This window comes from Cryptomeria japonica, chromosome 10 (genome assembly GCF_030272615.1).
Source record: "Cryptomeria japonica chromosome 10, Sugi_1.0, whole genome shotgun sequence".
NCBI lineage: Eukaryota > Viridiplantae > Streptophyta > Pinopsida > Cupressales > Cupressaceae > Cryptomeria > Cryptomeria japonica.
The window spans coordinates 370,603,352-370,621,082 of NC_081414.1; the positions used below are offsets into that span (position 1 = coordinate 370,603,352).

The window sequence follows — 17,731 nt, forward strand, 5'->3', positions numbered from 1 at the left end:
TTTTTGGCTATTCTTCACGTATTTCCAATCTTATATTTTTTTTTTGACATTATGAGCTTTCATTGTCAGCACTTATGATTTTGTAATCGCACTAACATAAAATGCCTTTGTATTGCACATGTATTATGGGATCTTGCACATCATTTTTGTGCCTTATTGTACTCGCACTATGAAATAAAGTGCCATGGGGGTTTGATGTTTGCCTTCATACCTTTCTCATGCATGTGTGCCTTGATTTGCACACCCTTTGTATTTTCTTGTACTTTCATGTCTGCACGATCAGATGTTCTTGGTTCTTCTTCATGCACTACATTATGGCTTTCAGATTCAGTGTACCTGTCATACCTCTCTCTTATCGACATTATGGGGGGGTTTCTACTGTTGGTGCCAATGCTTCCTTGGTTTCGTATTGGAGTGAGCTATGTATTCAATATTTGTTTCTATGTACTAGGCGGATGCAGGGACTGGTTACCCATGCATTTCGATGGGATGAAATACTTACCATATGGACACTCTTGCATTCCTTTTTTTGGAGGCGACCTTCCGTTTTCGAACTTGATCAGTTCTTCAGACTATTGGTACTTGTGTCATTTGTATCTTCGGATTCCAAATGTTTTGCTTGTGTTTGCCATCTGATTTTGATTCGAGTAGTGTCAATGAGGGCACTCATGCAGATTCATGTCTTCTTGATCCTAATTATCTTTTTGTTTCAAAGGAGGTTCTTATTTCAGCATCATAGCAGTCATTCTTCTTTTGTTCCTGTCTTCTGGAACATTCTTGTTTGGAGGTTTCTTAGTCCTTCACTCGAGCTTTCATCTCTTCTTGGATAAGAGTTTTGTTCCCACAGGGTTTTCTCCCTTTTCTCCATCTTACAAAGATTTCATTGTACTTGGGTACCTCATTAGGCCTTGTTGTTGGGACCCATTTTTAGCTTTCTAGCATCTAGTACTTAGTTTTTTTAGCTTCTCCCTAACTTCATCGTAAGGGGGAGTGTTAGAGTAAAAGGTATTAGTTTACTTAATTAATTAAATCATATTGATTTAATAATTAAGTCATATTTTCTATATTTTACTTAAGCTAAATTTAGGAAGCTAAACTTAGTAATATTAATAATTAATTCATTATTAATTATTAATTGATTTTAGGGTTTATGTTTTTAGGTTTGATTATCCTTTTATAAGGATTGGTCCCTTTTGTAATTAACTTATCTGATTATTATTATTGCATTCTTTTGCTCTAGTTTTTCAAAGCAATCTTTGTGTTTTGTGAATCTTCCATTGTTGTGATAGGTTATTTGCATACAGGTGTTCACTATGTTCTGTGAGGTTGTATTTCACAACTTTAACAACCACGACTTCCTCAAGTTTTATAATTTTTGAATTTTTTTCCCCCTGACAAAATTGTTGATGCAACCATAACTGGTAAAACCCTCAAAGAGAATCAACCGGCTTATGCAACAAGAGTAATACAACGAAAGCAACAAGAAAACATAACAATATCACACAAATAGATCATATTATTGCTTTAGAACTTCCAATAATCATCCGACTATCATCATATAATCATCAAAGAACATCCGACAATTGACTAGTTACATGCAGGCTATCAACCAGATACAATTCAATCTGGGACTCTAAGAATCAACCAGATCACAAAATGTGAATCTCGATCCTTATTCTCAATTCTACTTCCTCTGCCCCTACAAATGATTACATAACATCATATTTATACCCACCAAAACACATCCGAGTCGGTCTCATAAGATTACATTTACCAATGCAAGAAAATGAAACGTGTAATTAGGTCGGCCCTAAGAATTAAAGGAATCTCTCCGAAAAATAATAACTACGAAGTGCGGTTCAACAAGAAGGTTAGCCACATGCCAAAGAACATCAGATAAGACCCAAAATAGATCCACACGCCAAGAATCGTGTCAGTAATGAAGGAAAACCAATCGGTAAGCACAAGAACTGTCCCGGAACCCATAAACAGTCAACTGAAAGCGATAACTGATCGGAAAAGAACCAAATGAACTAGAAATATAGAATTAAGCACATTAACTAGGCTGGAAACCAAAAATAAGATCTTCCATGAAATGAAAGCAACTATCGGTGCCAACCGGTAAGAACACATAAAACTGCACAAAGAACTAAACAAGAATAAAACTGAAAGGAAATATTTTTGGTTGATGCAAGATTGCTCATCGACCAGGGATGCTCCTGCATCAGACAACCCATGTAGAAAAAAGATGTTCCATGAGAGACAACTCATGACCATCTAAAAGGATTCAGAATAAAGATCCCATGCTCATTTCTGATCCAAACATCTTCTTTATCTGCCAACCTCTGCTTTAGCTCCTCTGGTGCCTCAACCGACTTCTCTAACCTCTGACTCTCTTTGTTTCTCTTCTTTTTCTTTAGATCTGCACATTCTCTTTGTTTACTGTTCTCTTTCTTCTACAACTCTGATTTGTTTCTTCCATAAGACTTCATCCGGTTTGTTACCATAAGCTCTTTGTCATCCAATTCCATCTGTTCACCATGCTCAACTGTCAGATCCTTCTACAAGCTTATGTCACCCTTCGGTATAACCTTTGCAACTGGTTCTATCAAATCTTTCTTCAAGCCTTCTAGTGTAACCTCAACAATTGGTTCCATCAGATCTTTCTTGAAGTCACCTTCCGGTATAACCTCTACAACTAGTTTCTCAGGACTCAGATTCTTCACCTCCTTCTTTTTCTCTTTCAAAGAAATCAATGTGAACTTCTGCCCATCCTTCTCAATAGTGACTAGGTTTCTTTTACAATCATAAATATATCCTCTATCATATTGTCAAAGTTTTCCCAACAAGACATGACAAGCACTCATAGATACACCATCACACAAAACTTCATCTCTAAAAGGCCCAATGTTGAAATTCACCAAACACTGCTCCTTTATCTCAATCTTTTGATCATTGTGTAACCAACTTACCTCATAAGGACAAGGATGCTCAAGCTTCTTCAATCCAAGTTTCGCAACCATCTCCTCAGATACCAAATTATCAGTACTTCCATTATCTACAATAACCTTGCAACACTTACCTCCCAATTTACACACAGTCCAAAAAAGACTATTCCTCTGAGTAGATCTAGTATCCTTTCTCCTCAACATAAGGGATTCTCCTTGCTCCGACGCACAGTCAGATCTAGTATCTTCACCTTTTGGTTCCTCATTTGCCACACAACTTCTTTCCATCCCCTGTTTATATTCATAGAATCTATGTCCAGTTTTTCCACACTTGTAACATTTGTCAGGAAATTCTCTATCAGTACTGCTACTACCTTTCCTTTGTATCTTCTGCTCTGGTTCTTTACTCCACTTAGGTTTTGATTCATCTTCCTCAACCTGTTTCTTCATACTCACTCATTTGTCCTTTAAATTTCTCCTTCTGTCTATTCGGTTGTCTTCTTCTCATCTTCTCCTTTGCCTTCAAAGCATACTGGTAAGCTTCTTCAACTATGGAAACCCTCGACATACTCATTTCATCCTACATGTTAAAAGAAAGTCCATTGATGTATCTTGCCACCTTTTCTCTATCCATCTCTCTATGTCCAGATCTAATCACCACCTTGTATAATTTCTTAGTATATTCCTTCATAGTCATGATTCTCTATCTCGGGTTCTGCAACTTCTTGAATAATTCCAGTTCATAGTCTCCCGGTATGAACTTGGCCTTCAATCTTTCAACCATCTGTCTCCACCGGGTGATCTTCAATTCACCATTCTCCACTCTGTCTTTTTGCAATTCTTTCCACCATAAGGCAACATGGTCTTTCAACTTGGTTTGTGCCAACTGGACTCTCTATAGGTCCTTGACATCCTCAAAATCTAAGTAATCCTCCAACTCTCTGATCCAATTAATCAGATCCTCCAGGTTCAGTGTTCCAGAAAAGTTGGAAACCTCAACTTTATGAACTTTACTCGCTTGCACCACTGCTCTTAGGAATATTTCCTCTCTTTCATCTTCCGGTCCTTCAGCTTCCTCAAGCTCTTCACCGGCTTCCTCATATTCATCCTCAGAATAAGGGTTTCTCCGCAAACCAACCAAAGCGTTTTGTATTTCGTTCCTCACTTCATTCTTGAAGTCTTCCATCATCTACTCTACCCTTTGGGGGTTTGTCCTTCTAGGCAGCATCTCCTTTTCCACTCTGGTGAACTGCCTCAACTCGGTGATCCGACTACTAGTTTCAATTGCCTCCCCTTAACGATCTATTGAACACACACATAGCCTGCCTCCAATCGACGATCTATCCACCCAAAAGAATGCCTCAATGTTCACAAATAATTCTTCCACCAGCCAGTCCATAACTAGGTCTGATACCACTTGATACAACCATAATCAGTAAAACCCTCAAAGAGAATCAATCGACTTATGCAGCAATAGCAACACAACAAAAGCAACAAGAAAACATAACAATGTCACACAAACATATCATATTATTGCTTTAGAACTTCTGACAATCATCCGACTATCATCATATAATCATCAAAGAACATCTGACAATTAACTGGTTACATGCAGGCTATCGACCATATACAATCCATTCCGGGACTCTAAGAATCAACCAGATCACAAAATGCAAATCTCGATCCTTATTATCAATTCAACTTCCTTTGCCCCTACAAATGATTACATGACATCATATTTATACCTACCAGAACATATCTGGGTCTGCCTCATAAGATTACATTTACTAATGCAGGAAAATGAAATGTGTAATTAGGTCGGCCCTAAGAATTAAAGGAATCTCTTCAAAAAATAACCACAAAGTGCGGTTCAGTAGAAAGGTTGGCCACACACTAAAGAACATCAGACAAGACTTGAAATAGATCCACACGCCAAGAATCATGCTAGTAATGAAGGAAAACCAATCAGTAAGCACAAGAACTGTTCCGGAACCCAAAAACAGTCAACCATAAGCGATAACTGACCGGATTAGAACCCAAATGAATTGGAAATCTGGAATTAAGCACATGAACTAGTCTGGAAAGCAAAGATCAGATCTGCATGAAAAGAAAGCAACTACTGGTGCCAACCGGTAAGAACACAGAAAACTGCACAAAGAACTAAGCAAGAACAAAACTGAAAGGAAATATTTTTGGTTGATACAAGATTGCTCATCAACCGGGGATGCTCCTGTATCAATTGTTCTAGTTTTGGACCTTTGGGTTTCTTGAGGAACAACCTATTAGCACGATATTGTTGATTTCATCCTTGCTTATCATGGTGTCCTCCAAGCATTTGTTGGTGATCTACACACACTTCTCAAATTGTTAGAGTTGCATCTATTGCATCCTGGATACTTTTGCAGTCTCTGAATCTATTGGTGGCGATAACAAGATCGACATTTGAATTGTTTGAGGACACAAATCTTTGTGTTATCCATGCCAAGAGGGTTACCATCATGCCCAAAGATATTCAACTTGCCCACTGCATCCATGATGAATATGCTTAGTTATTTTACTAGCTTTTCCTTTTTGGAGTTCTCTCCCAATGATGTGCTTTCACACCACTAGTTGCTTCTAGGCTTTTGTTCTTTCCATTTATCACTAGTTAGCAATGAATCCACAAGTTATTTTCTTTAGAAACATATTAATTGTCTTCCTGGTGCATGCTAGATATTATTGTTGGTTTTGATTTTGATAATAATGTTTTCATAATTATAGGTTTAATTAGAGATATCAAGTTCCCACATTTTATTGTAAGTGAATAGAGGATTGGAAAATATTAAAGTTGAAGTTTTGATAGTTTTCAAACATTTTCAACATTTTAGAACTTTATTTTTTCTTGATAAATTGAAACCGATGGAAATTGCTTGTGTTTTTATATACTTAAGGCATCTAATTATTTTGTAAAGTTGAAACAAATTATGTACAAGGAACTTGTTTTTAAGCTATCGGGAGTTTGAAAGTTCTTAAAGGATACACCAAAGTATAGCCTTCCAATGTTCAATCTATGCAGGGGTGCTGCAAATTAATTAAAGATTGACTAAAATTAAATTTGAAAGAGAAATATATTTTGTTTAAGCCATTAGGGGTTCAAATCCTTCTGCAAACAAAGTCATCGCAAGATTTTAATATAACTTATTGGGATAAAACATATCTACTATCAAAATTTGGTGAACACATTTTAAATTGCCAAAACTTGAGCAAACTTGATTTCTCTTTGCATAGTTTAAGGAAATAGATTATTTTTATTTTTTTCCAAGAGAAAAAATATGCATGTATATTGGTTATATAAAGATTGGCTAGGTTTTGGATCATTTACTGTTATTGGGAGGAAGTTGGCAATGCCATCCCAATTTTATAAAATTGGATTTAATGTTCCTATTTTTTGCGTTTGGCAATTGTAAATCTCAAAAATCAGTTATAATTTTTTTTTCTAAACTTAATTATTGATTAATTTAACAATTAAAAAAATAGAATTTAGTTTAATTTTAGAATTTGAACTGTTTTGCATGCAAAAAGGGAAAATAGAATAGAAATGTTGCTTATATATCTACAAAAATATAGAAAGGTTATGTGTATATCTATATTTAAATAGTTTTAAATTTTTCCTAAAACTGATTGATTATTCATTTAAAAATAAAAATAAAAATAAAAATAGAATTTAGTTTAATTTAAGAAATTTGAATGATTTGCATGCAAAAAGGGAAAACAGAGGAGAAATATTACTTATCTATCTATAATTTTTTAGAAAGGTTCTATTTATATCTAAATTTTAGTTTTAAATTTATTCATTTAAAAATTTAGAAAAAAATAATAATTGACCTAGAGAAATTCAAAATGGGAAAATGTCATGTTCAATATACATCATGAAGCTTTAGAAGGATTTGCATAAACAAAGTAGTGAATAAAACCTATGTGGATCCAAGAAGCAAATGCACAAAACATTTTGAAATCTTACAATGTCTTTTTGTATTTGAGAAAAAAAAGCATGTACGAGCAACTCATCAAATATTTGTAGGGTTAAGATTTAGGTTAGGAATAAAGTTGGGTTTAGGGTTAGGGTTCAATTAAGAGGTAGAATTTGGAACACTAATCCTATCCCTAACCCAAAGTCCACCTTTTAATGTAGCCTTAACCCTAATCCTAACCTCAACCTTAACTCTAACCCTAACCTTAACCTTATTTTTATCTCTAACTCTAACCTTAATCCTAAACGCAATCACAACTCTAACCATACCTTTAACATGAACCCATACCCAACTCTAACTCTAATGTTAACCCTAACGCTAATTTATCTTTATGCATAACCTCAACCCTATTCCTAACCTAAACCTTAACCTACTCCCTAACCCTATCTTTAGTTACAATTAGGGTTAGAGTTTAATTTAAGGTTAGGGCAATGATGAGGAATCAATTAGGGTTAGGATTTAATCAGAATTGGGGTTAAAGTTCAATGAGGGCAAGTATTCAGTTATAGTTAGGGTACAATTAGTGTCAAATATGAATAATAGTTCAAACAAGGTTAGGGTTAGAGTTTAACTAGGGTTAGGATTAGGATGAGGATTCAATTAGGGTTAGGGTTTAATAACATTTATTATTTTAATAATAATATTTTTAATTTTTAATGTCTTACAGGTTGTCGTGACTACTAACATATATATCTTAAATTTAATCTATATAAATTATGTGGAGATATTTCAAGATGTTTAATTTTTCATCATTCAAATTTAATAAATAAATTATTAAATAACAAATTCAACAACTCAATATATATCCACATATTTTATATGAATTAAATTTAAAATAATATACTAATATCAATAAACAAAGACTAGAAAATCCAAATTCTTATAAAATTACATTATTTATTACATCCACATATATAAAATATTTTAGGAAATGACATATTTAAATTTCACCATTACACCATAATAATCATCTCTATTAATACCCCACATGCTGAATGGTTGGTTGGATGGTAGGCCACTGTCTTTCGAGGATTCATGTAAAAGTAAATCACGGGGGTTTAGGACGGCAGATATGTTATTTTCACCGTCTAGTAAGGAAGACTCGATCTTCATTTACATTGGGTGCCATCTGTTGCCTTTCCCCATCTTTTCATTGTCTAATCTTCTACCCCATCAACATTCATCATTATCGAAACTTCTTCCTCCTCTTGCCATTTCTGGAGTTCTTCCACATTGAAATGGTGATCTCTGTTTGGTTTTTGTGTTGTGTTTCTTATATATCTTAAGTATGATGCTTTGACCAGATTTCCTTTTGTTTTGGGTTCCTTCAAATTTCCCTGCTGGTTGATTGTTAAACTTGTTTCAATCTTTTAATGCCAATACCCTATATTTGGGTGAAGGATTTGCTTGCCCTTGTTGGTTAGTTATTTGGAGATCCTGTTGACGATAATCCTGCAAGCTTTCTGTTTTTCTTTTTTCTTTTTTCTTTCTGAATTTGGTTGCTGTTGGTGTTTTAGGCCTATTTATTTTTGTGTTTGTGGGTTCTTTGGTTTTGTCTGGAAGATACAATTTGGGATGGAGGAAACCAAAGTAACAGACACCCATTTGACATCTGCGGCGGCGTTCGTGGAAGGAGGCGTGCAGGATGCCTGTGATGATGCTTGCAGCATCTGCCTGGAAGCTTTTACCGACAACGATCCTGCCACTGTAAAATTCTTTCCTGAAATTATTATTGATCTTCTTATTCGATTTTACCTTTTACAGTGCAATCTGGGTTTTAGGGCGAACTTTTTACTATTGAAATGAATTAATTTTAATGAAGTCTACCACGAGACCCACTCCTTGTTGGACCATAAAACTTACATATATCTTATTAACCAAAAGAGGGCTTTAAGGTAAGGCAGTGTTCTTTGGATCTTTTTCTGCTGATTTTGATCAGAAATTCCCGTATTTTATATTCGTGCTTCCTCAGAGAGTTCGAACATGGAGTCAACTCCAAGGGTGTATAGTTGACTAGAATGTTATTAATAATTATAAGCCGGTATTCCATGATAGAGTGTTTCTCTGTTTCTTCCAACCCTGTATACAATACATAGATCTACCCTTTCCTTTTTTTTTGAGGTGATGCCATCTACCTCAAACAAATTCAAGTTTATGCAAACTGAGTGATTATTTGGGCTACAAATATATTCTCTATCTATTCAATTTTTGGTACGATGAATGACATGTCCTGGTATTCACAAATATAATTGAATTCAGTTGATAGAGATTCTGCTTTTATATACGCCTTGTCAGGACAATCATAAGTATAACTGGACTCAGTGCGATGCTGTTGTCTTTTACTCCTTACATTTGTCAACGTGGCTAGTTCAAAATCTTTGTTTGGATAGCTTTTAATTCCTTAAGCATCACAAAAGAATGTTTAAATAATCTGTAGGAACCAACAGTATGATCTCTGCTTGCCACGCTCTCTTCCCCAACACAGCTTACACCAAAAAAAAGGATTGGTTTTCTTAATTGGTTGTAGCAATTGCAGTGGAGTTTGGGTTTCAAATATTTTTAGGGGGACTTGTGCCATTTGTTTTGATTCAGTCAATGGCTTAAGCGGATTATAGAATTTGATTTTTAATTTTCTACCAGCAGAATCATTTGATTGGGGAAACTGACCTTAGATCTGCTCGAGTTGTTTCAGGTTACCAGCTGTAAACATGAGTACCATTTGCAGTGTATACTTGAATGGTGAATTTCTCTTAAAACTTTGTTTACCTCATTGTTGTGAAACATTAGAAACTATTATTTGGATTTTAGTTAATTAAGATTAAAGTCCAGATGTTTTCAACAGGTCCCAAAGAAGCAAGGAATGCCCTATGTGTTGGAGGATCTTGAGTTTGAAGGATCCTGCAAGGTGTGTATAAATTTCGACTTATTGTTTTTTTGGAATATATATAGTAATTCCGTTCTCTTTTTCTTTTCTTTTGTTTTTGCAGTTATGTGGTAGACTGTGTTGCCCTTCTCTGAATGTTGGGATAATAGTTTGGAGATGCTATTGTAAAAATTATAACTATCATAATCTCTGTTTGATTATTATTTTTTATTTATTTCTAATATTTATTATGCACAATTGCTTTGGAGCTTTGAATATTAACAACATTTTTATATTTAACGTGGATCACGGATCTTTATTCTTTGTTGTTGGAAGAATAATGACAATTCAATTAATCCATTTGTAGACATTAATTATTCCTTATTGTTCTTGCAGCCAAGAATTGCTTGCAGCAGTAGAGCAAGAGAGGAATATAAGATTAAGCCGGTCTCCGAATTCTCCTATGTTTGCCCGGAATTCTCTTGACGAAATAGAATTTCACCATGTTTGTGTTCTTTTTCCCTAACATTAGGCCAACAGATTTGTCATGGATGAATTGCAACTTATATTATCTCCTTCATTACGAGATTGTAGGATTGTAGTTGAGCACCAATGATGAGAACTGGTTATGGTTGTAGGTTCCAGCTTATACAGATGACTCTGATTTTGAGGAAAGGCTAATGCAGCATTTGGCAGCTGCTGCAATGGGCAGAGGTCATTTCAGCAGAAGGGAAAGTCTACGGCATAGATCATCTGGCCAAGGTCATCCACAATTTTTAGTGTTTTCTACTCATACTCCACCTCCTGCCTCTCCTAGTAATGCAGAAGCTCAGAATGGAACCGTTTCAGCAACTACTGCAGTTGACTCTGCTACACCAGTTACCCCTGTCATGAGGGATGGGCAGTTAGAGCATGGCCCTTTGCCATCCACACCGGTGCAGATGAGTTCACGTACAAACAGGAATACTAATGTTGCAGCCCGAATTGTTGACAATAGAAGTGAAACCTTTCCACAGAGGTACATAATTTTCAGCATGAGGTTATTGGATTTGAATTTGAGCTGTTTGACTTTGCTATCTAGTAACCAAAGTGCCTGCATCTGCTTTTTATATGCAATGTTTCATTTGTTCACCGATTCAAGGCTCTTTTGTAGAATATTACCCAAAGATACTTACACTCCCTACTTAGTGGATAATGGAGTTGGAATGGGCAATTCGTTTTTCTTACCGTGTGGATATCTTTTTTCCTTCACCAAATTTCATTCAGGAATGTCCCAGGACAGCACTCTCCTGAAAATCAACAGAGAGCTCGGCCTTCCGAGTTCCAGTCCTTCTCAGAGTCGCTCAAGTCTCGATTTTCTGCTGTTTCCTCCAGGTTTTATTCTACCTTATGTGTTTTGTGTAGAACTGAGGTCTTTAGTTTTATCCCATTTTGTAGCATTCTTAAGGTTAATATTTGGTAATTAACAGGTACAAGGAATCAATATCAAGGGGTACACGAGGCTTTAGGGAGAAGTTGTTTGCACGTAATAATGCAGTAGCTGAACTTGGCAGAGAAGTTCAACGAGAAGTTAGTGCTGGGATTGCAGGTGTTACACGAATAATGGAACGTCTTGATCCTTCTGGTAAAAATAATGAAGTGACTGCCCCTGTTTCTGATAGTATGGAGGGAAGCTCAGCTGGAATACCAGTTGGACATGGCACTGAAGAGCACCAGGGTTCTGCATCTTCAGAATGCAGCAGTGGATCAAGCTCATGTGGCACTAGTTCGGGTATAAGCACCAATGGTCCACAGATTGTGAGTGATAAATCAGATAGTTGCATTGATGAGGCCTCTGTGAAGGTGAGGAACTCTGATCTCCATTAAATTCCATGTCAAAGTCTCTAAGCTCCAAACGCTGAGCTGGATGTGCTAACTAATCCAAAAATATTTACATAGTTTACAATGTAAACCAAAAAGTTGATGCACATTATTTTAAAAATGCTATTCCTTCTGTTGGTGATTTATTTTCTTTTGCATTACAAGCCTTGCATTTTCTTTGGAAGGCATAGGAGAGGATAGTGACATTTAATAATAAAATACGTGATATTCTTGGCCTATAATCATTAAAACATTTTAGATTTGTCTTTGGTATGGTACCTATGCAAGTTTATGGTCCTGCCAAGTGCCAGGTCATTCCCACACTAACCCATTCCATGTCTTTTTTGGTTGTGGAAGAAAGAAGATTTTTTTTATTCTATTAATGGAATGTGATTTCCTTCTACCAAAAATAACATGTTTTAGTTTTGTGGATGTTAAATCCCTCCAGCCTTGCTCTTCTTTTGATATCTTCCATTGCATCTATTCTTAAGCTATAACCTTAGTATAATTTGCTGCCTCAATATTTTTCCATCAATCTTCACAAAGCCTATTGGAGCTCATATTTGTAGGGATGAATTTTCCAATAGCTCAACCAAGCATAGTTTGGATGCAGTGTATTACTCTTAACTGTTAGATTTTAGTAATCAGATTTGCAGTCGCTTAACATATAGGTGCAGAAGTAGATAATGTACAGTAACAGAAATAAAGCACATAAATAGAGATGCACACAACACAAGACTACCCTGGGAAAACCTCCCCCTTGGAGGAAAAACCCAGCAACAACAGATCTTCAGATCTGATTATAATAGACAGAAATTATAGTTACAAGTCTGACCCAGCTAAGGCACAATAGCAGCAGATGACAATAGATAGAAACCGACTTATCTCAGTCCTTCGGATGCAAGGTAATCACAAGACAATGAATTCGCTTTCCTTCGATGATGGTTCACTGTCTTCATACAATAGATGCACAGCAGATGGATTTCACCCAGCATACAATGACAATTCGCTGACTCCTAACTGAGTTTGCAGACCTTCAAGGATAATTTGCACAGCTGGAGATTTCGCACCTAGGGCAGATCTGAATCACACTTTTGGAGCAGAGGTATTTTGTGAACTTGCTTGAATAGTTTCCTTCCAAAATGAATCTGTATTTATACAAGGTAGAGGGAATGCATATAGGGTCGGCCCAATACATTTTGGCGCCTAAACTCACTTTAATTCACACGCCACATAATGAGGATGGGTCCACACGTTAGCCCACACGTTTGGTAAATAGGTCCATGGGTTTTGAACATTATATGTTAGGAATATAAGGGAAGTAGGGCCCAGCCCTATAATGATCCAAACAACATTGGAATAGGGCCCAGCCCTATTTGTTTTACATATTAGATTGAGATAGGGCCCAACCCTATTTAATCCTAATGGATTCGAATGTTGCCTTTGGCACTTTGAATCCTTTATAAATATTTTCCAAACTAGTTACAAAACAACATTAACATACAATATGTGGTTATGTATATGAATTTTGGTTTGTAATTTCTTAATGATGGATGTCTCTAAGTTCCATAGTTGTTACCCTGAGCAAGAACTGTATACCTTCAAGGATGTTGCTCTTTTCCCATGAAGCACAGCAGTATGTTTTAGAACTGTGCATTTTCCTTGGCCTCTATATCGATGTTCACATCTGCTTCATTGCATTTTTTCTTAAAGAAATGTATCCCATATTTTGGATCAGGTTGATATGTCTTATGTATTATCTCGTCCATGGATACCGCGCATGACAAATGTGGTTCTATCATGAACAATTTCTATGCATATGCAGAGAAACTAGAAACAACATATGAAAAGTCAGTTTTTAAGAAAATTGATTTTACTGTTTAACAAGAAGTTTGAAGGAAGATGCTAAAAATTAAAGTAGCATTTTCTAAGTTGGAACAAAAAGGAGTTATATTAATATGGAATATATATGTGAAATATTTAAAGAACTAATTAGATCTTTTCAAAAAGAATAAAAAAGCATTGTGCTGAGTCTGACACCTATTGGGGTCACATAAAGAGCTTACCTATAGAAGAATACTCTCTAATGCATCTACCCAAGATATATATATGAGGTATGATTACTGGTAAAATAGGACCACTCATGAACAGAAAATTAGGAGAAGCTTTAGAGATTGGGAGATATACGAACAACCCAAGGCCCATCCACAAGCTTACAAGAATTCATGCTTGATGCACTATTCTTTATTATTCGATATATATTAATTATTGTCTATAATTAGTATCATGATATATGTGGAGTTACCTATGCACCGAGCTTCAAATTGTAATCTAATCATTCATTGGAAAGATGGATCATAAGGCAACTAAAAATGTTTATCTAATAAACTTTTACAAAATCTTTTCTGAAACCTTGTTCCTATAAGTATTAAGGGTTGCAGGAGCTTGAACTCTATAATAAAATAAATTCAGTTGAAAAGCCCTGTTAAAGAGAACAGGGATCTTGAATTAAATTTTATGCTGTAAATGGTAAAACCAACTCAAGTCACCATAATGTTGTATTGCTGATCAGGGTGCTGTTTATTTCATTAGCAATACAGGCACCAACTAACAACCAGATTCCAGGCAACTGACGGTCCAGCAACCAGAAGTTAGAACCCATCGCCATGACCCAATTGACACAAAATCTTATAGGCATGGTCAAATATTATTGACAACAATTATCCCAAGAGTAAGAGCACATTACAGTTACTAAACTCCCTTCTTAGTTTCCAATATGATGTCAAAAAATGGTGCACTTAGTGGTGGGGTATTTGGGGTTATTGTACATATGTCAGCTGTGTTTTTAAGTTTTTTGCTAGTTAATGGAGAACAAGTCAGGAAAGAAAAAGGAGTTATAAAATTGGACAGTTTTAACACTAAAAATAACTGATTACAACAGCAGATCATACTTTTTAATAATAGAATTTGAAACTCCAAAAAAAAATAAACTATGCTAAAGCTAGTCACTAAGACTACAAAACATAACAAAGTCTCAATTACATATTTAAAACTTTGCTTGTTTCGTTTGGAATTGCTCGAGGACAAGCAATATTTGGGATGGAAGGACTGTCATGTTCCCTCTGTAGGTTACCAGGTTCGGCCCCCTAGACCTCTGGTACTGGTCCGGTCCGCCTGTGGTCCGTGATTCACAGGCTTGGTTCAAACCAGGTTGAACCCAAGAGGACCTAGGTCGAACGCAGGGGTCTGACAGCCCAAAAATGTTTTTTTTTTGCAAATTTTTTATTTATTTTTAATTCCACCACAGAAAATTAAAATGTAACCCTAAAAGTGAGTTTTAAAACATTAAGTAGGCTCATTTCACACAAGCAACATGACTACAAGCAAGGTGAAATGAAGATGTGGGATATAGAGCCAGAGCATACTGATTTGGATGCTTTCACTTCTCAGCTTGTTGCATTTGATGACTCAGATAGCGAGCAAACTTAAAGTGCAAGTGCAAGTGTAAGTGGCATTGGCATTGGCATTGATTCATCTAATGTCAATGTCGATGATGAGGAGGAGGAGAATGAGGATGATGAATTAGAGAATCCATTTGATGATCAAACTTTAAATTGTTGAAAGTTGAAACAATGATACTTGAATATTTTATCATTTTGATATTAAACTTAATGTATATGATGCTGTTATGGTATGATCATTATGCTATGATTACAAGTTTATGTTGGTTTTGTTGTTTATAACTTTATATGATGCTATGGGACAAGCTAATCTTAATTCATGCTTATAGGCTGCATATATATATATATATATATATATATATATATATAATTTACATGTTTTTGCACTAACGAACCCAAACGAACCCAAACCCCTTTTCAAAATTTTGCTGTACCGGCATACCGGTTCTTCGAACCTGAACCGTGGACCAAACCCGAACCGGCAACTTAGTATTAATATTATAATAATAATATTAATTATTTTTAGTATTAATAATGATTATTTTTATAATAATAATAAAATTTGTTCTAGGCCGACCTGATCTTTTTTAATTTCTGGGCCAACCTATATGCTCTTTTATAAACACCCAAAAATAGGTGTAAAAGTGAATTTTGAGGTACATTTTAGGTATCTTTTGGAGAATGATGATTTGTTGTTTCAAGTTTCAACCATTTATCTGGCCCTAGTGGGGACAAAAACCTTTGTTATAGGGTGTTGAAAGGTCATCTTGACTAGGTAAGGGTTAAAGTGGAGCGCCAGCTTGTGAGGGCTTCAAGATCAGACCCAAGCTTTCATCTTGTTTCCAGACTGCTAGCACACAACAAGTTCAACAGAGTTGGTGATCACTGGATGAGATCTACATAGGAATCGGCTAGGAGCAATTTATAGTCATCAGAGCAAGAGATCAGCAAATCAGAAGTGAAGCACCTATAAATCCACCCTAATTCAGGCACTAGGTAAGAAAACTGATTACCATCAACACAGTTATTGCAGATTACAACAAAAAGGTTACCAATCCATTGAGGGTTACACACCTCAATTTTCAGCTGGGTGCTGTTGGAATTACTCCACAGATCTAAACGCCTATCCAGCAGTTCAAAATTATTTAGATGCACCACAGGTCCAACCACTCACTTGATCTGAAGATTCTACACATCTCTACATAGAGAAATTTGCCATTTCCATCACTGCCAGTCAATTTTTTGTTGCAGTAAGTGGACTAGTGACTAGTAATCTAATCGTTTGTAACCTCTATTTGTACCCCAATTGTTTTTCTGGGACAAGTTTAATGAATGCCATCTATTTCTTTCCAGATCTAAATTTTCTGTCATCTGCATTAGCTTGAATTCTTAAAATTGAGTTTATTTGACGAGTATTACGATAATTTAACAATCCTTTCAGATCTGCAGTTTCCTAATTATCACATGTTAGGGTTTTTTGATAATTTTAGACAGCTATTATTTTCTTCGACTTCAAGACCAAACCCTAGGACCATTACAAAGTGTGCTTGCAGGTGGATGAATTGCATGGCTGATTCAAAATGTGCATCACCATTTATCAAGGATATTTTGCTTCTGCCACAAAAATGTCACCATTTCATTGAGATCACATGTTAAATTGAAATGATATCCAATAAGATCTATGAAAAGTTTAACACGTTAAAACTTAATGTATATGTCTATAATATAGAGAGACTATTAAAAGTCTAAGGAGTTATTTGGTTTAAAACTAAGTTACCGAATCGGATTCGGGATCCGAATCAGGTATGTGGGTACGGTACATGTAATATCCCTTGCCAAATCAGATTGAAAATTTCTGAATTAAATGCTCAAGGAATATTGTCAAACACTTGTCATGAAACTTCTGTACTTGCTGATTGTGGTTTCTTTTTGATATTCTGATTTAAGAGATGATAATATGCATTCATTGAACTCAAAAGGACATATATCAAAGTCTGAAGTTAAATGAGAATGCAATGTAACACCTACCACTAACCTTTCAATGACTACGTGTGACTGAAATCGTATGAAATATGCATCTACAGCTGTTAGACATTTCTACGAACATTTGGCATGCATTCTAAGAGACCAAAATGCACTTACAGCAGATTGTCATTAACACAAACACTTGTCATACATACATGTAATTCCCACGTGCCAATGAGTGGTACTAACAGCAATAAATGTAGCCTCCAACAATCTGAAATCGCCCTTCAAACCCCTTTGAATTTATGTAGATTAACTCTTCTAAAATGCATTAGTACTGTAGCGCATACTATTCATGGGCACTGTAGCGATTTACTATTCACGGGCACTGTAGCACACTGATCACGGGCACTGTAGCAGCAAATAAATCTCTGGATACAATCTCTTTCAATCTGCAAACAAACTTTGAAATAAACCCTCCAATCAGCTCAAAATTGACTCTTGAATGAAGCCAACTCTCACAAGCATGATCAGATGATATCGCACACCCTCTATATGCCACGCTTTCCAATGCCGACAAGCCTTGAATCCTACAGAAACCCTTGGTATTCTACACTTCAATGC

At 35.7% G+C, this 17,731-nt stretch overlaps 1 protein-coding gene across 6 annotated transcripts in view; it reads left to right on the forward strand.

Annotated features, from left to right (window-relative positions):
- Positions 1-8,010: 8,010 nt before the first annotated feature.
- The window catches only part of LOC131077490 (E3 ubiquitin-protein ligase RHF2A), a 33,248-nt gene continuing 23,527 nt past the window's right edge, over positions 8,011-17,731 (forward strand). For 2 of the 6 annotated variants that reach the window (XM_058014988.2, XM_058014989.2), the window contains exons 1-8: positions 8,011-8,199; positions 8,522-8,665; positions 9,651-9,697; positions 9,801-9,863; positions 10,218-10,326; positions 10,460-10,839; positions 11,088-11,195; positions 11,291-11,663. In XM_058014988.2, coding sequence (XP_057870971.2) covers positions 8,197-8,199; positions 8,522-8,665; positions 9,651-9,697; positions 9,801-9,863; positions 10,218-10,326; positions 10,460-10,839; positions 11,088-11,195; positions 11,291-11,663 — 1,227 coding nt within the window. In that variant the 5' untranslated portion in view covers positions 8,011-8,196. Of the gene's footprint in view, positions 8,378-8,475; positions 8,666-9,650; positions 9,698-9,800; positions 9,864-10,217; positions 10,327-10,459; positions 10,840-11,087; positions 11,196-11,290; positions 11,664-17,731 lie in introns of all 6 variants that reach the window. The other 4 variants (XM_058014991.2, XM_058014992.2, XM_058014987.2 and 1 more) reach the window with 4 other exon arrangements.